Below are 22,523 nucleotides of genomic sequence, written 5' to 3'. Positions count from 1 at the left end.
TGCTGAATTCAAAAAGCAGTGCAAAATAAATTAGTCTTATGGATGCACATGAAGTTATCTAGAAATAAACAATTTCTCTATTTTGCTGGATCAAACCAACCATCCTACTCTATGCTATTTCTACCAATATCCTAATGGCAGGTCATAAAGTCGACAGTCTTTCTTCCCAGTTCTTAATAGCTCTACATACTTGATATTTAGCAATACACTTTCCAAAAATAATATTTTAGCTGATACTCTAATGAACAACTTCCTTATAATGTAATGCTACATTCAGTGCTCCACATCTGGGCCAGCCCTAACATTAGATAGAATGAGGTGACTCTAAGAGATGTATAGAATAAGAAACCAAGATGGCTGCCATGATCTTATGTTACTAAGCTTGACCCCGGTAGGGAGCAGATGTGAGTTGTTTATGAGAAGTGGTTGAGAAGGTCAGGGGTGCCATAATAGGGAAGGATATGAAAGGATGTTCTGTATAAAAGTGATAAGGAGAAACCCAAGGGATGGGTTAAAAAAGGCTTGAATGTGCTATAAAGTATGCAGCCAGGGTTTGTTAGATTGTTAAAGTATGAAGTCAGCAATGTGCTAACTTTGGAATGGTTACTTTTCTTCACTATACTACATTTATTCATCGTTTGGCCTCTCTTTTTGGAATACTGTCTTCTTTATACTAAGAAAATACATTTTACTGGAATTCCCCCTTTTGGTATGGTTCTTTGACTTTTCAGACCAAACAGATCCAAATGGCAGATCCAGGATAGAAGCAAGGGATCTTGAAATCTATTTCAGTCTGGATCTGTCCTTAATCTGACCACTCAGCAGCAGATGCAACTCCTTTGCCAGAAACCAGCAAAGAGAGAGAGAGAGAGAGAGAGAGAGAGAGAGAGAGAGAGAGAGAGAGAGAGAAATCATGGTCACATCACTGGGCAATGCCACTACTGGTTGTAAAGGTGTCCAGTTGCCAGGTGTCCAACATACAGTCATGTGACCATAGAAGAGGCACCACAATCTTTTACAATGACCAGGAGGTGTTAAATGAATCTGGCTTCCCATTGACTTTGCTTGTCAGAAGATCGCAAACGGTGATCGCATGACTCCAGAACACTGCAACCATCATACATACAAACCAGTTGCCAAGTGTTAAAATTTTGGTCACGTGACCATGGGCATGCTGCAACAATAGTAAGTATGAAAAACAAGTCATTTTTTCACTGTCAGTGTGACTTCCTATGGTCACTGAATGGTTGTAAGCTGAGGACTATATTAGTAGCAGTTTATTTTTATGTATTTATTAAATTGGTTTGCCATCTATCTTGCCACAAGGTGTCCCTTGACGTCTTACAACATTAAATGCAGCATTTGTATTTGGTATGCATTTATATCTAAACACAAGACCTATCTTTCTCTCCACAACAGCAGTTGTTTGCGCTAAGTTGCTGACCTACAGAAGGACTGTCCCAAAGTCACCCATTGAGATTTTGTGGTTGTGGGTAGACTTCTATACAGTCTGGGTCCCTCGGGTCCTGGTGTAACACTTCAGTCACTAAACCACCATAAGGATTGGAATCAATCTATTGATGCTTCTTGGTTTCAGATGGAAGCTTAAGATACATTTTGTTCCTTTAGGCTTAGTACAGTAATTGCACTATATCAATCTAGAACTAATACAATCTGGCATTCACATGAAATCTTTCTGCATTTTGTAGCTGCGTGGTATTCTGTGTGAAGAATTTCGCCCTCTTGTACTGTTTAGTGTGGTTTGCTTCTTGTTGCCCTTGTGTATCATTTGAAAATAAATCAGCCAGCCGGATGTTTTACATTTTAAATGGAGAGAAATTTTGTTAGTACTACCATCTGCTGGTTAAAGCTACTGCTGGCAACTAAATGAAAAAGCAGAAGAAGGAAAGTTATTTTAGAGATTTTATGAAAATATACTTTGCTGTCTGCATTTGTGACAGAAATTAGCAAACGAAATAGAATTGGAGGGGAAAAATATACTGCTCAAAAAAATAAAGGGAACACAAGATAAGACATCTTACTATTAAATACAGTACATTGTGTTGTTTAAGTGTTCCCTTTATTTTTTTGAGCAGTATATAAGGGATGCATAACCGGATCACACTAAATTCTATCTCATCATTGGCTGACCATGTCTGAGCTCAGAAGCAAAACAGGGTTGAGCCTAGTTTATTCTTGGTTCAAATCAAGCCCAAATCAAGACTGTACCAACTTATTCCAAGGCTTAAAACTAGACTGGAAAATTTAAAAAAATATCCATGAGACTGATGGAACTACATCTTTGGTACTTCTATAAAGCCATGCACAGATATTCCAGTAGACTTACGTGGGGTTGAGCTCAACTTGAAAGAATATTATTTTTTTAACGTCCATTTGATCCAGCTTTGTTGAAAGGACTGACAGAAGGATATGGGCAGCATATAAGCAACAAATATACAAGCTCCATCAAATCACGTATTCCCTACTTGTGTAGAGCAATCAATGAGTGAATACTTCCTCAAGAAGCTAAATTTAAGGAATGCCTTATTTTTCATTGGAACTCAGAAGCTAGCACAGCCTGAGTTGACATTTCTATATATCCGTGTTTATACAATACCATTAATAGGCCAGCTCAAGATAACAAAACTGAGTGCACACTATTAAATAACATTTCATTGGCTAAGATGGCTAAAAGAAGAAATCCCAGTGGGAGGGAAGACTCAAATCATCAGCAATAACTCTTTTTACCTAATTTTTATTAAAAAAATTAAAATTAAAATTTTAACACGAAAACTAATACAAATTAATGTAAAATAAAGAAAAAAGAAAAAAGGAACTTCCGGTGGCTCCGCGGACGACGAAGGGAGCCTTCCCGGGCTGCCCGCGGCTCAGCTGTTGTTTTTTCGCCCGAAACAGCGCCGATCAGCTGTTCGGGCGAATCTGAAGCCCCCTCCTCGGGAGAAGAGGAGGGGGCGAGCTCCCAGGTAGGGGTAGAGTTCTCCAGGGCCGCCTGAGCTTATGGCTTGGGCGGCTGAAGGATTGAACTCCCCCGTAGCCTGGGCTGCTCCCAGCTGGCCGTCGCCTCTGCTCCTGTTCTTGGAGCAGAGCCAGCCGTCTGCGACCACCCCTGCCTGAAGGAATGACTATGATTTAAAGGAGCAGGCAGAGCGATACAAGAGGAAATGGTAAAGAGGATTATTATGTTTTACTCTCCAGCTTGATGGACTTTTTTGGATTACAAATTTGAAGTGAAAGTGCGTCATATTTGGTAAAAGATGGCGGCTAAACCACCCCCTAAAACTCTTCGGAGTGCTGGAACTTCTCCCGTGCAACAATCATTATTGCAGGCGCTGCAGCCTCCTGATGTATTGACATCAAAGGATTTACAAGATGCTCTTGAAAAACATACCCAGGTAATTTTGGAATCAATTAATATTAGATTTGCACAGATGGAGGAGAAATTGGAGAAATTGGAGGAGAGAATGGAGGAGAGGATGGAACAGAAGCTCAAAGCAATGAGGGTAGACATCTTGACTTCAGTGTGTAAAGTGGCTCAGTGTGTGGAAGAATTGGAGGAAAAGCTAGAAGACTTGACTCAAAAGAATGCTATATTAGAAACAAAAGTATTGGAGAATGAAAATAAAATGGAAAAGGAACTGTGTCTTGCTCAATATTTTCAGATGCAGTTTGCCATTAGAATTAGAGGCTTAAAGGAGAATACTAAGGAAGATCTAAAGCAGCTGGTTTCTGAGGCTTTTGAAATAGTGTTGAAACAGCCAGCATCTGAGATAAAAGGAGGCATGGACAAAGTGTTTCGTGTGAATTCATGGATTGCCAGACAGAGGAAGCTGCCTAGAGATGTGGTGGTATACTTTGCAAAAAGGGAAACTAGAGATGAAGTTATACAAGCTGCTTATGATACTAAAGTTATGATTGCTAATCAAGAAGTTTTGGTCTTAAAAGAAATTCCTCCAAAGATTCTAAGGAGAAGGAAGGATTTTACATTTCTTGTGCAAGAGCTCAAGCAGCGAGATATAAGGTTCAGATGGGAGATTCCAGTGGGGTTGATGGTGACGCACGAAGGTAAAAAGTACCGTTTGGTTACTGTGATGCAAGCGCGTGATTTCTACAATAATGTTTTAAATGCAACGCCATTAACACTTTTGGAAGCTGGAAAGGGATCTGGAGAAGGAGTGCATCAAGAGGCCGAAGATGGTCAGATAGAAGATAACGGTGTTGGAGGAGATCAAGATACAACCTCGTCGGATGAATCTATAAAACAGAGGGTGACGCGTGCTGCTGCAAAACGATCTAAGAAGAGAAAGTAGCAGGAATTGCAGAAGTCTTTGGAACTTTTACGATATAGTCAAGTAGTTAAGTAGGGGAGGGGGGAAAAGATTTGGGTGTAGACGCAATATATTTTTATATTTGGTGGTTTTGTGGAAAGGGTGAGCTTTTTTGGATTAAAGTTCAAGTTTTGTTTGCAATGGAGTTTACTTAGGATAAGTATAGGGTTGAGAAGGGTTTTTTTTTTCTTTTCTTTTTTTTCCTTATGTTTAATACTATTAATACTATATATGTTTAATACTATTAAGGTTTGTTTCATTCTATATAAGCTAGAGAGTGTCCTTTTCTTATTCTAGTTTTTTTTTTTTTATATATATATATATTTAATATTGTTAAGGTCTGTTTTATCCTATATAAGCTAGAGAGTGATGGATTTTAGAATTTATAGTTGTTAGTATATGGTTGCTTAGGTTTGCTTTTTTTTTATATATATATATACCTTGTATTCAGCTCTGGGAAGTAGGGGGGGGGAGGGGGGAGGTAGGGGGGGGAGGGAGGGGGGAGGAGGGGAGGTAGGGGGGGAGGAGGGAGGGGGAAGGGGGGTTTTTTAAAGGAAAATTGTATTTTAAAACTTTTCAATAAAAAAAAAAAAAAAAAAAAAAAGAAAAAAGAAAAAAGGAAGCTAAAGGTGCAAAAAGGGGGAAAAGTAAAAGAAAAATAGAAAAGAAAGAAAGAAAGATGCTAAGAGGTAGTTTACAACCATTATAAATACAAGAATAATTTTACCTTGTCCTCTGTATTTACAAGATAATGCTCTTTCTGTAATTTATCCTGTCTATATAAACATCAAAACTGTAAATTCTAAATTCATTATTTTCTATGTAAAAAGTCCTTAAGGGTTTTCTAGTCAGCAATAAACATGTTGTCTTTTCTCTGATCAAAGAAGTCAAATTCGCCATTTCAGCATCAATGACACTATCAATTGGAAATGTGGAACCCTACCTTTAAAAAAACAAACTCAGATGTCTTTTGGCATATGAACAACAAACCCACAATGCCTAGTTTATATAATAATCCAGGATATAATGCAATTGGGATGAATTTTATTGTGTTTCTCTTGCATGCTCAAAAAAAGTTGTCTTTTGTACATGCAATGGATCAAACTATAGCTGAGCAGGATGTATAGATCTAATAGAAAAATGGGGGAGGAAAGACAAATATTTTTATAACTGTTGATCATGTAAAAGGTTGCTGATCACTGAGTATTGATTCTGTGTGAATATAATAAACAGTTCCTTTCTGAAGTTGAAAACAATCAGACTATGTAAAAAAAAACTACTACTAGATCTGTTACTGCTTATTTCCCTATAGTGGGAAAATGTGTCTTGCTATTGAAATATTTGGGGGTTTTCTCCTATGAAATAGAGCAAGGTGAGATTCATTTTGTAAGTTAACAAATTTGAATGTGGCATAATTGCAGATGAACACTCAGGTTAAATTCCTATCTGGGAATTATGTCAAAGATGTCCTCTAGATGGCACTTTCTAACTCTGGTAAAATAATTTATTTTGGGGTCTGAGTTATTAACAGTCTTTTGAAAGGCAGTATCTGCAAAGGTTTATTCAGATAGTAGAAGAAACAAACTAAAGATTCAGGCCCGAGCAGACATGTGCCCAGGACATTTTGGGCTTTTCAAACCAAAAATAATAGAAGTTTAAGTAGAATGTATCTTGCAGATCAGGTGTGTCCAATCTTGGCAACTTTAAGGCCTATGGACTTCAACTACCAAAATTCCCAGCCAACTGAAGTCCAGAAGTCTGAAAGTTGCCTAGGTTGGACACCCTTGCTGTAGCTAAAGAAAGATAGCACAACCATTTCTATGCTGCAAGGAAGCCAATGTGATTTATGGACCCACTCAGAGAAGCTTTTAGATGCAAGGAATTTTTTCTATCACAGAACAGAAAGCTTATTGAAAGAAAGAACAAGAAGACCCACACCTTGTCAAGAGCAATCAGGGCAGACAATGAAGGAAGAAAGATAATCTGAGGAGCACATTGCTGGAATTCACCACCACTATGTGCACACCTACACATAATGTATCTTCACATTATTAACTGTGAAGTGCTTGGATTATTAGAATTGAGAGAGGTGCTAAGGAATATAACATGACTGCAAAAAAAGTTAAATTAACATTTGCATCTTACTGGGAAAATGGCAGGCAAATCCTATACCTGAACTGACATTTACAAGAAGGGAATCTGAAGACTTGACACAAATGAGAAGGATGTTACAGGATGATAAATATTTTTAAAAATCAAATATAAAGCTGCTGGCTTTCCAACAAAAACAGTAAATGCTTGAGGACAGAAAAGTGGCCAATCAGAAAAGTGTAGGATTGGTAAGGAGCTTAGGTGCCATTTTGCTCACTCTTCCCTCAGTGAAGGATTGACCAGAGCAGTATTTCTTAATCTTGGCAACTTTAAATATGTGGATTCCCAGAATTCCCCAGCCAGCCCTTCAGGGCTGCCTTATTGCGAAATACTGGATCAGAGCATCAAAAGTATCACTATGAATCTGTTTTGAAGACCTCCTATGAAGAAGAACTAACAATTTCATGTTGCAGCCTCTTCCTCTGGCTGATAACTCATCTAGTCAGGTAGTTCTTCCCCTTTACTTTGGTTTTGGCCCCATCTCTGGGGCAACAGATGATCACTCTTATCTTCCTTCTGACAACTAAAGAGTTAGTTGAAGATTGTTTCCAAAGCTACCCACAACTCCCAGAATTTCCCAGCTGGCTTGCTTGCTGGAAAATTCTGGGAGTTGAAGTCCATACAACTTAAAAGTTGACAAAGTTGCAAAACATTGACTGAGAGGATCAGGAGATGGGGGATCACATTTGGTTTCCAAGTAGCATATCAGGGATTGCGCTTCAAAACCAGGAGATATGGGCAAAGAAGTGGGTAAGGCAAAGTTAAAAGCCAAATTTGATTTAATTTAATTTACATCTAATTAAAATTGATCCAAACTATTGGTTAATATAATACCTCCCTTTTCCAGATTGTGTTTGCTAATTACACACGATAAATCTTGTTGGGAGACATTGCTATGACTGTAGAGTACAGTTGGGTTAAAGTTTGAATTGCTAAAGATACTGTACTTAAAACATTTCTTAAAACAGCAACTAAATAAATAGATGTACTGAAAGAAGTTCAGTTTTCCTTGGATTAATCCAGATTATAATGAATCCTGAAATGTATTTGAGATTTTGGCCTTATTGTGGTGCTACATAATCTTCACACTAATAGAGGCCTTCAGATCTCCACAGTGACCTTTAAAGGTCATCTGACATGACGCAGAATTAATTGTGTTATAGCCATTGATGTATTGTGCAGATGTTTGTGCATCTCCCAGCACAGGGGATGTCATAACTTGCTTTGCTTATTCATCTCAGTGTCTCATTAGTGGAACAATTACATTCTTTTTTTTATCTGCAGTTCCAAAGTATTCTTCCTTATCTTGCTCTTAGGATGAAATGAAATCTGTCTGCAGCCGTGACTCTTTCTAGGGAAGGCAGCAACTATCTTTCACTTAAATAAAAGGTCATGAAGAGAAACTGTTTAACAGAAGACTGCATTCGCTCTCCTGCAAAATGGTATCACTTTCTCATTTCAACCTCCTACTTGCTCACCAGTTCTTATAAGTTATTGTGGTAAACAATTTTTTTAAAAATTCCCACTTCTCAAAAGAAGCATAGCTGCTCCCTTAGGTTAATCCCTGGGAAAAAAAGTATTCTGCACTGCAAATTGTTGCAGATCTTGCTTGCTTCAAATGAAAAAGAAACACAAAATCACAGAAACTTGGGGAAAATGTAATTTATTTTGCAGCTAACACTTTGTGGATTCCTTCTGCAACTATCGTTTCATATACAGACTACATCTGAAGAGGCAAATACAAAGACATATTCTGCAAGACATGCAAATGTGAAAACAACTTGTACAGTGGAATATATAATGGCATCAGTTTATCTCAAAATATAGGCCATTTGAAAAAAACAATGTCAGTGATTTGCCTGTTGTGCCTGTGTGCACAACATTACATCTGGTACTATGCTCTGAGAAATTCATATGATCACACTATACATACTAAAGAACTAATTTCTTCATTATGAACAACTTTATTTTAAATGCCAACATGATGCAAAACAATCCAGCTAAAGACTTATTTTCTGTTTTATTATTAAATTAAATTCTTTGGATTGAGGATAATTACCTAGAGATTGAATCTATACTCTGAAGAACAACCTGAATTTGACTGATAATGACTGACAATCAGTGGAGGTTTTGATGTAAAATCAGACACTTATTTCTTTTTATCTTATATTAAAAGCAAAGTAAATAAAACAAAAAATAATAGAAAACTACAGTGACTAAACCTATGGTGAGTTCTATAATTTCTTCTCCAACCACAAATCTGCTGGTTGGGTACAATAAATCACTTTCTTGTAGGATGAAAAAAGCTATGTTAAATCAAAACTACAAGTCTAGGAGCATTAGATTTATGGCAATCTAAGACGAGATTTATGAATCCATTTCAACCTTTTTCTTTCAAATATTGATTGGCTAAATACAAATATCTCCTCTGTGCTATCTCACCTTCAATTCCACAAGGATTTAAGGAATGAGCAATAGTGGAGAGATAGTATTGCTTATAGTTTTTATATACATTTGAAAGTCACTTCCAAAAAGGACACCCAGGTAATAATTGAGAATTCCAGCAACAGACATCAGGAACAGAAAAAATATGATGCGTTTTCCAAAGATGTAACCAGGAGTGCTTAAATGAGAATGGAAGAATGTTATTAGTTTATTAGGAAATATCAAAATCTCTGAATCTCTTATCAAAGCAAGATCTATTTGAATTCAGTATAGCTTAGATGAAGTAAAATTTTGCACAAACCCATATCTCTGCAGCAAGTTGTGAAATTATGGTAGCACATATATCTGATGCAATACATTTTAAAATATATAAAGGTAAAGGTTCCCCCGCACATGCGTGCTAGTCGTTTCCGACTCTAGGGGCCGGTGCTCATCTCGGTTTCAAAGCCAAAGAGCCAGCGCTTGTCCGAGGACGTCTCCGTGGTCATGTGGCCGGCATGACTAGACGCCAAAGGCGCACGGAACACTGTTACCTTCCCACCGTAGTGGTCCCTATTTTTCTACTTGCATTTTTACGTGCTTTCAAACTGCTAGGTTGGCAGAAGCTGGGACGAGTAACAGGCGCTCACTCTGTTACGCGGCACTCGGGATTCGACCCGCCAAACTGCCAACCTTCTGATCGACAAGCTCAGCGTCCTAACCCACTGAACCATTAATATGCCTCTTAATTTATGTCTACTTAAGATGACATTGACGATTTTGGCAGTGTGATTTTTTCTTTTTTTAAAAAAAAATCATCACTAGAATACAGTAAACTTGTGAAAACAGTTTTATTAAAATGCCTGTTTAGGAATCCAAATAACAGCACCTACCCCTATCAAGGATAGGGGCTGAAAATTCCAGTACCACCCTCCTGCTAATATCATAGTCTTTTGTTAAATATTGTATGTGTTAAAGATTTTTTTAAAAAAAACTTTTAAAAGTTGCAAAAATATTGCTTGCCTCTGCTTTAGCTGACTATCCCATAATCCCAGTGCTTACTGCTATAAGTTGGTGTGTCCTGCATATAAAACTGCTATGAAACAAGTGGTGCTTGACATTGGTAAAGGCAAACAGGATGAAAGGTATGTTCTAATCCAAGGAAGGTTGATGAACTTTTTGTGGTCTTCTATGTTATGTTTTGAATCTAACTTCTTTGTAATCTAACATTAAGTGATTCATATCCACTCTGCAAAAGTGCACACTCAGGATCTCTAAATACTTAACACTCAACTGTTCTGTGTTAAGTAATTTTGAGTTTAGACTTAGTTTTAGGATATAATCATCCCTTCAGTTCCACCATACTGTCTTTGTAAGAAACCCAATAGCCACCATGCACATGGTGGCCATTAGAAATATGTTACTGATCGCAGCATAGCTCCAATTTATTTTCAGCATCCTGATCTCAGAAAGAGTGTGGAATTGTCTGAATAGTGAGGAACAATGTTGGAGAGTTTGTGAAGGAGAAGGCTGGTCCCCTGGGTGTGCTATAAATTGTCAGTTTATATATGTAGTAACTCATTCGTACATAACTATATATATGTGACATATAGATGCATATATGTAACTCAAGTATATATGATACTCCGAGTTGCCTAGAACTGCAAGATGGGAGGCAAATAAACTTAATAAAATAAATGAATACATGAATGTTGTTTGCATATGGATTTAAAGCATAAAGAACTGCAGAGAACAAAACAAGGTAGATCTATTTCCTTTATTCTATTCATTTCCTCCTCTGCCTGGAAATTCCCCAATCCTATTTAGAATGGCAGACTTTTAATCTTTTATTTGTCAGACTGAATTAGCTTGAGAGGGCGAACCTGAAACAGTCTTTCCTGGCTTAGTTTTTTCCAGATGTTTTGTACTAAAACTCTTGAAATTTCAGCTGATTATGGGAGATGTAGTTTAAAACATCTGGAGGGAGACAAATTAGAATTACAGAATATGGGATTAGTAATTGTAGCACTGGCAGAAGGGAGAAATAACTCAAATGCTCATCTGACAGTTCTGGGGGAAAAAAAAGATGGATTTACCTCTGGTACCTTTCTCCCATGTAGCCAACAAAGTATTTTTGTCTCACAAACAAATACATCAATCCAGCAAAGGCAGCCGGAACTAAAATAAAGAAAAGAGGCACCTGATTTTAGATGGGCTGACTTCACACATCATTATAAGTCATATATGCAATAGTTTACATAAGCAACTGGTATAAGCCACAAAGATATCATAATGCACATATCATATGTCCTTCTGCAGATGCCCATGATGTCTAGGCCACAGCTCGTTGGTTTCATATACTGTGCTAAACCATGAACCATGATTAACAGACAATTGCTGTTTATGAAAACAGCTGTTTATAGCCAACATCGTGCTATAAAATATCTATATGTATGCCTTAGGATGATATTTATATTATTAGATTTCTTCCCATAGCTTTTAAATGGAGCCACCTCACTTACTTAACTTGATCTCTCTAGCAAGAATCTTTCAAAAGGAAAATTTAGAAAAATTTGTTCTTAATCAGTGGAACAACTTGCCTTCAGAAGCTATGGATGCTTCAGCACTGGAGGTTTTTAAGAAGAGATTGGACAACGATTTGTGTGAAATGGTATAGCGTTTTCTGCTTGTGCTATGAGTTGGACTAGAAGAACTCCAAGGTCCATTTCAACTCTGTTATTCTCATAAAAGAGATTGGGGAAATAAATTTTAATATAGGGTCCATGTAATGATAAGAATTAGCATCTATTATTTCCCTTTCCTTTCTCCACCCATTTTTCCTTTTGTTATGTTTTATTACATAAACCAACAGTTGGGGACCATCTCTGGGAGCTTTTCGGACTGAAGAGCAGTGTGGATTACCCACCTTGGCTGCACAGCAGGCCAGCACACCAAAGGACAGCAAGAAAGGTCGGGTACGCATCTCTGCAATTTTGGCTAGAGAAAAATTAGGAAGAGGAAGAGTGAGGGCACATTCTACTGAGATTAAGAGAATGTATCCATAGCCATGAAATTTTAAAAAGTAGTTAACAAGTAGTGTATAAACTAAAATAAATCCTGTCTTGCTTCTTAATCTGTTAAAGGTCTTAAATAAAATTGTTCAGCATAAATGATATTTACACAAAGTTCAGTTCAACGTAGGTCTCACTCAGTGCTCTGCTTTACATAGGAGACTGTGTGGCCATTGCCAAGGATGCATAAGAGATTTGTTTAGCTTGCAAGTATCCAATTTCTTGTTTTCATGATTTACATTTCTCTCTATTTTGCGGTGAAACAGCCAGCAGTTACATGAATTTAAATACTGGAAAAATCTTATCGAATGTGCATATATTAAGGAAATAATGTATAAAATACAATATGTTAGGGGAACTCATTAAAACTATGCTTTTAAAAAGTGTGTGTGGGTGTTTGTGTGTGTGCATGTATGGGTATAAATTTGAAAGTAAAATTATTCTCAAGTTCAACAAACAGAATATGGTGTATTTGTTAGGAGGCAAAGCAGAAAAACCAAGGAGTTGTTGAGAGTCAGATGGCACACAAGTTTAATTATAGATTAATAAATTAATTTTTTTAATCATAAATTCCACCCTCTGAAAGGAGCATCTCGCCCGGGGATAAGGACGGTACCCGCTCTTCTAAGATTCCGGAAAATTCGAAAACCTGGCTTTGGTTTCTTGAGATGGCTAAACTTGTTGAGATGGCTAAATTAACTTGGTTAGAGGAAAAAACTATATTTACAGTACATTTATGATTGACTGAAGACACCTTATAGACTTTTTTCAAAAAATAGAATAAATGCATTTATAATTTGTGGTTTTGATGATTAGGAAAAAGTGGATAATAGAAAAGAGTGAGCTTTCTTTTGTAATCATACAGTAAGTGATAATTTGTAATTCTATTTATATTTGCTGCAAAGGAAATCTGAAGTTTCTTCTATTTTTATTTTTTATTTTTGTGCTTTTGTCTTCTTTCTTTTTCTTGCCTCTCTTTTCCTTTCTGCTTTTAGTTTTATTAGTTTATAATATATATTAGTTTGTGATTGAGATCCCCACAAACACACATGGGGAGCAAGTGGAGCGCTGATGGCACTGTTGTTGCCAACTTTTTTTTAAAAAGTATATTGTGTGTGGACCAGTGCTTTTTTTGTAAAAGAAAAAAAGGTGCCGGAAACTCACACATGTCATACAACCTGCCTTGCCTACCCTACAAGGTTCCATCCAAAAAAGGTGCCGGAACTCAGTTCTGAGCGTTCTATGACAAAAAAAGCCTGGTGTGGACATACCTGATTTTGCTTTGTATATGTGATTAGAGAATTTTCTGACTATGGATACAATAGTTGAATTAGAGACCACTGGGTTCTGGGGCTACCAGATTTGGGTTGCAAAAGTCTGCATGATCATGGGAAACAGAAAACATTAACCCCTTACTATCCACTAAAAGTTGTCTGGAGTCTTTCAACCCAAGTATGGAGGTGAAATGCCCTGTTATCTCCATTGACTTAACCAAGAAATAGCTTCATAATTGAAGGCCAGCCTTCTAGGGCTGGTGAGGTAGATAGGAATTGTGTTTAAAATCAAAATGCTGTATAGCTTGGCTCTACAAATTCCCAGGAAAGCCACTTCTGTAACAGGTATATTTAGCAGCCTTAGCAAAATTTGAGTTCCAGAATACCTCTTTAGATTCTGCCATTCTTGCAACCACATCTGCAACAGTAAGAATAAATAAAATATATGGAACTTTCTCTCTCTCTTTGAACATTAATATGAAAAGGAATACTCACTTGGCAATAAAGACACGGTCAAAGGTGGATGGACAACTCTTCTGATTGGTTTTGCCTGCGTTGTTTTTGCTTTCCTGTTCCACTTTGCTTGCAAAAAAGGCTGAGGGTTTTTTTAAAAAAAAATGCACAATGAATTTTTATTGTAGGTTTTGCTTTTTCTTGATGTAGAACAACAAAGTTACTAAGATACATGAATACAATTATAATATCAAAAACAGCAATGTGAAACATTCGTATTAAGCAAACAGTTAAAATTCTTAGTTTTATTTTTTATTTTATTATTATTTTAAAACAGCAGTCTGTTAAAATATGTGAAAATATTTCTGTGACAATACAATAGCTAGCTAGCTAAATGTCAGTATGAAACAGATATATTGTGTTGCAACAGATAGTTTTTTAAAATTCAGAATAGTATGGTTAGATACAACAAATTCACCCAGCCTATTTATTAAAAGCCTTCTTCCCATGCCTTCAAAATCCTGCTGTGCCACCTCACTGTGGTAGTGGTGGGGTGTTTATTGGAGGAGTAGATGCCAAGAGTATATAATTTCAACAAGGTCATCCCAGGTGTGAAGGTCATCCCAGCTGTCCAGCTAAAGCAAATGGGCGATATAATAAGATGCTGGAAGCAAATTACAGTTTTAGGGACAATGGCAAAGGCATAATTTCATACTGTGTGGGAGAAGGCAATGGTAAACCTCTCCTGTACTTTATTAAGAAAATCACATGGATAGAAAATATAAAATGATTGGCAATACAGTGCTGATAATAGACCTATTGGGATGGATAGCACTTAACATGGAACAAGGAAGAACTGAAGATCATTTAGAAAACAAGTGGTGTTTATGGCGTAGCTAGAGGAAAGCCTTAGAGGCATCTAGTTGTCCAGGCTGCCGTGCAGAAAAATAAAATCCAAAGGTTGAAAGACAGAATTACAATGTGAATGTGGAATATAGGAAGCCTGAACCTGAGAAAGTTCAAAACAAGATGAAATGAACTGACTTGGTTTAGGTTTAGGTTTAGGTTTTATTAATTTTTTATACCGCCCTTCTCCCGAAGGACTCAGGGCGGTGAACAGGGCATATCATAAAACTACAAAAATACAAAAGTTAAAAAAAGAATTAAATTATTGCCCACAATAAAAACAATAGAAAATATATATAAATATTAAAACCCTAAGTAACTCCCCATCAGGCCAGGCCAGCTTGTTCAAATAAATGGGTTTTTAACCCGCGCCGGAAGGAGCGGAGATCCGGTGCCATCCGGAGCTCAACCGGCAGCTGATTCCACAAAGCCGGAGCGCCCACAGAGAAGGCCCTCCCCCTGGGGGCCACCAGCCGACATTCTCTGACTGGAGGCACCCTGAGGAGGCCCTCTCTGTGGGAACTTGCTTAATTAATTAATTTGCTTAATACGCAAAATGGAACAAAATTAACTTAACAAGTGTCTTGCTTACCAACTGAAATTTGGGACTCAACTGTGGTCGTACATCGAGGACTACCTGTATTGGGAAGTTTCTAGGCCGACTTTTCTGCAGATAGGGAACTTTGAAACTGCTACTGTGAAGCTGCTAGCTCACAATTATATGTCCATCTGCATGCAAAGAACAATACTGAACAGAAGAAGGAAGGAAGAGAGATACTAATGTGCTCTATTGAGAAAAAGTTGTGATTGCTAAGGAATTTTGTCACTTCCCCTTAACTGCTACATGACAATGCCCCAGTAGCCACTTTCTTCATATCCACATCAAATGAAGGCTACTGCTAAGTTTGTAAGCCGCCCTGAGTCTTCGGAGAAGGGCGGGATATAAATGGAATAAAAATAAAAATAAAATAAAATAGTCTTTGTGTCATCCCCAGCACAAAGAGCTGAGGAAGCTCAAAGTCATCCTTAGCCCTACTCCTGTTAAAGTAGCATTTCCCTTCTTCTTTTGCCATGTTTAGCCTGCTTCACTGATGATATTGTTGCTGGTGCAATCATGGGTTGGCATCTGTTCAGCTCAAACTGGCACACCTGTTCCCTTCCAATCTGCCTTTCAGGGCCAATCTGCCTTTCAGGGCCATTTTAGCTGACACTATAGGATAGGTTGCACCTTTGGTTTCTAGAGAAGCATCTGCCCTTGTAATGGCTCTCTGGTATTGTTAGTCTATATATATAATGATGGGCTTAAAAAACTCTAGTCCTGTATTTAAAGAGAGGGCACTAATCCTGTGCCACCCAGAAAGTGAGTTTAAACTAGGAAAGAGGTATGTTGTTCCTTCTGCCACCATTAAGTACTTTTCTACTGCTTCTGCCAACATTGATTTGGCATGGCTGTTCTTTAATTTTTTGCTTTCTTGATTGATTGACTATGTGCCATTAAATCATTGTTTTACTCCTAAAGACCACATTTTCTTCCAGACAATCTATTGCTAACCTAGTCTTTCAGATCTTCAGTGATGAACCTATCACCACCATGTCCATCCATCTTGCTGCTGGTCATCTTTCTCTTTCCTTCCACCTTTCTCAGCATGACAGTCTTTTCCAGAGATCTGGGTCTTCAAGGCCTCCGTCAAGGATGAATTTTAAAACTATCACTGTGATCAGTATCAAAGCATTGGTATATGTGTGTGTGTTGGGGGGGAGGGGGAGGGTTGTATGTTCAACACTGTTCTTGCTTTGACATACTAAGATGCTATTTATGATTACTGTTGTTATGCTTTGATCAATCACAATTACTATGTTTATAGGTATTTCTCAGATACTTTCAGACATTGCTGATCATGAAGTCAAAACTTTTCTTCCACTTTTTGCTTTTTCTTTTATCTCTTTTATCTCTTTCTTTTCTTGCATTTTCTGCTTTTTCTATGATCTGTTGCTTTTTTCTTCTTTGCTTAATATTAGTTTGTCTTAGTTTCTAGTGTGCACATGTGACTTGTGATCCAGGCTACTTTTGAATACAGGCTTCTGTTGTGCTAAAGTGATAAATCCATGTTCAGAAACACTCCAATTGCCTGTTCCTAGGTGTAGGGGCGCGGTGGCTCAGTGGGTTAGGACGCTGAGCTTGTTGATCAGAAGGTCGGCAGTTTGGCAGGTCAAATCCCGAGTGCTGCGTAGCAGAGTGAGCGCCTGTTACTCGTCCCAGCTTCTGCCAACCTAGCAGTTCGAAAGCACGTAAAAATGCAAGTAGAAAAATAGGGAGCACTACGGTGGGAAGATAACAGCGTTCCGTGCGCCTTTGGCATCTAGTCATGCCGGCCACATGACCACGGAGACGTCCTCGGACAAACGCTGACTCTTTGGCTTTGAAACGGAGATGAGCCCCTAGAGTTGGAAACGACTAGCACGCATCTGCAGGGGAACCTTTACCTTTACTTTTAGGTGTGGAAGAAGAGTCATCCTAAGCATGAATTCTGACTTCAACCCCTCATTAAGCAAGTGGCTTAACACATCCAAATCATCATCACCACATTTTAAATGCGATGGGTGGAAAAATGGAACCAGAGGAATCATCAGTTGCCTTCTACGACTTGGCCCCAGGAGAAGGAAAGCTGGCCTGATTTCTGTGACACAAGAAGGATGACTATGGGGACAGCATAGTTGATGTTCGACATGCTTACCTGCCAGCTCAAGGCCAGGTGGAAGCACTTTAACACAATTATCTGAAAGGCCTGTCTTCTTTTTTTAATTTTTTTTTCTTTTTTTCCTAAACGACCAAGGTCCATTTACATAGTTGCATCACAACTTCCTGAAAAGAAACCTCAACTTTGTTTCCAAATGTTGTACTTCCTTTGCCTATGCTTTGCACTCATAACTATGCATCCAGGTCAGCTGCAGATTGATTCACAAAACCGGAGCAGTAGTGGAGTTATGTGTCACTCTCCCTGTGTACTGACATGCCTCTAAGGTAACAGAAAATTCAGCTACTCCTGCCTGGAGATTGTAGTTCTGACCTCATCTGGACCTTATTTGCACATAGCTATGAAGCCTGGATTCCATTTTTTTTAAATAAAGGCAGTTCTGTGGAACATTTCAGAGGAGAAGCACTATCATGATGGAATTTAACTCTTTCCACGCCCACTCTCTTTCAATGCTGGAAATAATTTCCCATCTTTTCTTCATCTAGTTTAAATTACAGATTATTTTGGAACATTGCAGGATGGAGGTATATGAAAAAGTGAGAGCATAATGAGATAAACCATAAAAAATTAACAGGAAAAAACACTATGTTTCTGTGTCTAGCTAGGACCTTATTCCTCTTTTACCCACTCAAAAGAGGGCAATCCAAATTTCTAAGGGCTATTGCACCCTATGTTTCTAATCCAATAGTAAGGAGGGAGGCAGATTGTACAAAGTTGAAACAGATGCATGGATTTGCATTATAGCATGCTGACTGAAATTACTGTTCTTTCCCACAGGTCTGAGCCCTCTTCTTGTGGAGGATAATTATAAGTCAACATGGATTAGGACTATTTCACTTAAACTCCAACATATCAGCTTCTGCATGGAGGAATTCCTACTGATGGGCTATGAACATGCATTTATTTATTTATTTATTTATTTATTTATTTATTTATTTATTTATTTATTTATTTATTTATTTATTTATTTATTTATTTATTTTATATACCGCCCTTTCCCGAAGGACTCAGGGCGGTTTACAGGGTATTTAAAACAAAAATCAATACAAAAGTTAAAAACAAATTAAAAAGATTAAATCAAATCCCTAAAAAATAAAAAACCCAATTAAAATTCTGAGCCTGGGCCGGAAAGCTCTAAGAGCCAGGTCTTCAGGTCCCGGCGAAATGAACGAAGGTCGGGGACAGTCCTAAGCTCCACGGGCAGCTGGTTCCAGAGGGCAGGTGCACCCACAGAGAAGGCCCTCCCCCTGGGTGTTATCCGCCGGCAATCTTTTGCCGGCGGCACCCTGAGAAGACCCTCCCTGTGGGAGCGCACTGGACGAAGGGAACTTGATGCTGGCAGATATCCCGGACCCAAGCCATTTAGGGCTTTATAGGTCATCACCAGCACCTTGAATCTCACCCGGAGGGCAACTGGAAGCCAATGCAGCTCGTGGAATAGAGGTGTTACATGGGAGTATTGGGGACCCCCATCACAACTCGCGCGGCCGCATTCTGCACCAGCTGAAGCCTCCGAGTGGTCCTCAAGGGCAGCCCCATGTAGAGAGCGTTGCAGTAGTCTAAACGGGAGGTCACGAGCGCATGAGTGACTGTGCGTAGGGCATCTCAGTCTAGGTAGGGTCGCAACTAGACAATATATTAAAAATTTAGACAATATATTAAAAATCAGGAAGTCCAACAGGATCCATCTGCTCTACCCAAGAATGGTTTCTTGAACAGTCAGTCTTCCCTTCACAAACCAGCAAGATATTTATATAACTGTCTCTAAATTTTGGAGGACCCTAACTCTAGCACATTGTAATGCTCTCCCCACAGCAGTTCTGGAGGGCTGATACAAAAATACTGAGATATGAGCTGAGAGTGTGGCCCTATGGACAAGGGGCCATTGAAACCACAACTCAAGCCCTGTTATATTGCACCTCTATAACAGGGGTCTTCAAACTTGGCCCTTATATGACTTGTGGAGTTCAACTCCCAGAATTCCTCAGCCATGCACGGGCTGAGGCACAGGAATTCTGGGAGTTGAAGTCCACAAGTCATAAAAGGGCCAAGTTTGAAGACTCCTGCTCTATAAAGACTCAGAGGCTCATTTTATAAACACCTTACCTGACCAAATATCTGGGAAATTCTGATCTCTTTTATCTACAGCTGCTACAGTTGATCAGTATGATGAAAACATCTTTGAACATAGCTAAATTCTGCTACACTGTCTGTAAAATTAGGCAGATTTTGGTCAACCATTGATGATTCCACCATTAATTGCAATACACTATTATGTCTTGTTCTAGTCTGTTTTATTATATTTTGATGTTTTAATTTTTATTCTGGTCTATGACCAAAATAAAAGATTGAATTGAATCAATAAACAGAAGATTGGTATCTCTCTCCTCTGCTTTAAATTTCACTTCTAAATAGTCTTTTTCTTTTAAAGAAGAATATTTGTAGCTCAGGGTTGAAATGAGGGGGTCCTTGGTGCTCTCTGAGCTTGGTTGTTTTCTTGCAAACATTTCATTACCCAAACTAGATAACATCATCAGTGGAAATATTATTCAATAAGTCTTAAGAAAAAAAGGGTAAGGTAAGGTAAATGGTTCCAATCTAGCCTTAGAAAATATCCTAGACCTAGAAAGACCCTCTTTAGCTGTCTTTTCCCATGGCTGAGTTGATGTGCCCTCCACTGATTCTTGAATCAGTTGGAAATTCTACTAGTGTGTAATGTGCTGATATTATTCTGCTTCCATTGTCTTTGTTCCCTGGCATTGGTTGATAGACCCTATGAGATTTTACACAACCGAGGCCGGCCTAGTACTAGTACTATAGCTAAATACCCACTCATAGGCTAAGAACTTGATGAAAGCAATGCCTTGGAACTTAACAGAAAAAAAAATGTTGCCAGCACATCTTTGTGTCATGGTTAGGTGCCAATTATTGTGTCCGGTTACTTTTGCACTAATCTCATGCTACTATTTCAAAGAGTATACCTAAAGAAAGAAAATAGAAGATTCCCAGTAAAGTTACTTCCAATCCATTTTAAACAAAATGGAATGTACAGTATGGTTTTATTCCTGTACACATAAATACACATCGTTTCAATACATCTGCAGTGGAGTTCTTTCTTTGTCCACCCCCCCCCTTTTTTTGGTGTTCAGCTCTTCATCTGGAATTTTCACCACCATTTGAGTTGAATGTGTCACAAGGCTTTTCAACCAGTGGTACGGGTACCACCTGTGGTACATTGGCACCTGGCAGGTGGTACGCGACCATCCTAGAAAAGTGATAGTGGGGGAGCGGAATTTGCAGCACTGCACAAGCCTGAGCGAGAGATGGCTGGAGCTGCAGGGCTGTCAGGGCTCAGTGGAGGCGCCAGGATCAGCACCAGGCTCCAACTGGAGCTCGGCCCTGATCCCAGCACGTCTGCTGAGCCCAGAAGAAGCGTTGATCAGCTGGAATGTTGCAGCATCCCCAGGATCTTGTGATTTACATTCAGATGCTTGGCAACTGATTCATATTTATGACGGTCACAGTGTCCCAGGGTCATGTGAAGTGACCAAATCCTGCTGCAACCACCCAGCAGATGGGGGGGGGAATAAAAACCAAACACCCACCCCCGCTGCCAATCAACAGAAATGCTCACAACAGTGAAAACCTCGGACAGGAGGAAGAGTGCTGCCGGGCGGGCAGGCAGGTGTCTTGCTCGGCTGTGGCTTGGGGGGGGCACTTTTTTCAGTGCCATTGTAACTTCGAACAGTCACTAAGCGAACTGTTGTAAGTTGAGGACTACCTGTACTTCATCACTTTTTTCCTTTTTTTTTTGGTCATCAGGTTTTTGACACTTTGTTAGGCAACTGGTGGTACTCGGATGTTGCCATATCCTAAAAGTGGTACAATGGGTGAAAAAGTTGAAAAGCCCTGGAATATGAAGCCTGCCTGAACATCTGTGTACTGAAATTAAAGTCTTAAAAACAGAACATTATTAAGGCCATATAAATGTCTAATATTTCAGCACAAGGATGGTTGGATGATTCAAAAAATGCTGTAAATGACTAGTGAGGAAATGGCCTAATCCTTCTTCCTCTTATCACTCCCCTTACCTTCCCCAGACATTTTTATCATCTCGTCCAGCCCAGCAGAGAACAAGGAAATGAAATGGAAGACTTGCAACTTAGTGGTAGATTCCATGTTTTACATGCAAAACTTCCAGCCTTAATTCCTGGCATTTCCACTCTAAACACCTGTAGAACCTCTCCAATCATTGTAGAGTTTAGCCAGTACTCAAATTTATGAATCAAGAAGCCAGAATCAGTACAAGGCAGATGGTTCTTGTAGTTATAGCTGCTGTTAGAAAGAAATAAATATCCTTTCCTCTGAAAAAAATGTTGCTCAAAATAAGCAGCAACCTTCAAGAAATGTATAAAAACTTATTATAATTCACAAGAAACTAGAAGAGCTGCAAAGAGAAAATACACATAGGACTTCTTGCTAGTTTTAACAATATCAAAGGAATGGATTTATTGAAAGAAAATGGTGGATCATTAAAAAGCAAGGGAATTTAAGCTCTTGAGGCAGGAAGAGCCAGAGCTATTGCCATGAAGAAACCCCTCTGATGCTACATCATATTTTTGAAAGCTGAGGGATTAAGGCCACGTCAATAGTTCAAGTCATGCGAATAGAGTGCTGGATAATAAATTTCTACTCCAGTTTGTAATTTGCTCCATCCACCTTTTTCTCTTACAATTTTAATCAAGTTAATTTTAGTTGAAGGTCCATACTATTAATCCATATTGAAAATTTAAAAACATAATATTAAAACTACTAAGTTAGACTCAGGCAACGCCCAACATTGATAAAAAGGAAAGCAGATATTTGGAAATTTTCAAATGATATCAACAGACATGAAGGCATTCAAAAACAAGTCCATGAAAACACATCTTATTCAATCCACCCACGCAAAGCAAAATATATTCTTTCTGGGGTTTGTATACAATTTTTGGTTTCATATACAATCTTCAGCCTTACCATTTTGGATGACACTTATGAGGGTGACAATCACCAGAAGAACAATGTATCCAACCATGTCTTGGTCCATGCTGACAGCTTGTCTTGTAAAGATTTTCTGTGTAGTTCTGTTTGGCAACTCAGCCA

The 22,523-nt window shown here is 38.5% G+C and overlaps 1 protein-coding gene across 1 annotated transcript; it reads right to left on the bottom strand.

Moving 5' to 3' along the window:
* Positions 1 to 8,151: 8,151 nt before the first annotated feature.
* Positions 8,152 to 22,483, bottom strand: ALOX5AP (arachidonate 5-lipoxygenase activating protein). Its single transcript, XM_081327755.1, has 5 exons — positions 22,398 to 22,483; positions 13,762 to 13,861; positions 11,848 to 11,918; positions 11,018 to 11,099; positions 8,152 to 9,120 (listed from the first exon to the last, which is right to left on the bottom strand). The coding sequence occupies exons 1-5, from the start codon at positions 22,465 to 22,467 to the stop codon at positions 8,958 to 8,960; spliced, it is 486 nt and encodes a 161-aa protein (XP_081183881.1). The 5' UTR covers positions 22,468 to 22,483; the 3' UTR covers positions 8,152 to 8,957.
* Positions 22,484 to 22,523: the final 40 nt, after the last annotated feature.

The sequence above is a fragment of the Vipera berus genome (assembly GCF_964194415.1).
Source record: "Vipera berus genome assembly, chromosome: 4".
In the NCBI taxonomy this organism is placed as follows: domain Eukaryota; kingdom Metazoa; phylum Chordata; class Lepidosauria; order Squamata; family Viperidae; genus Vipera; species Vipera berus.
This window is presented reverse-complemented; position numbering and strand designations above follow the sequence as displayed.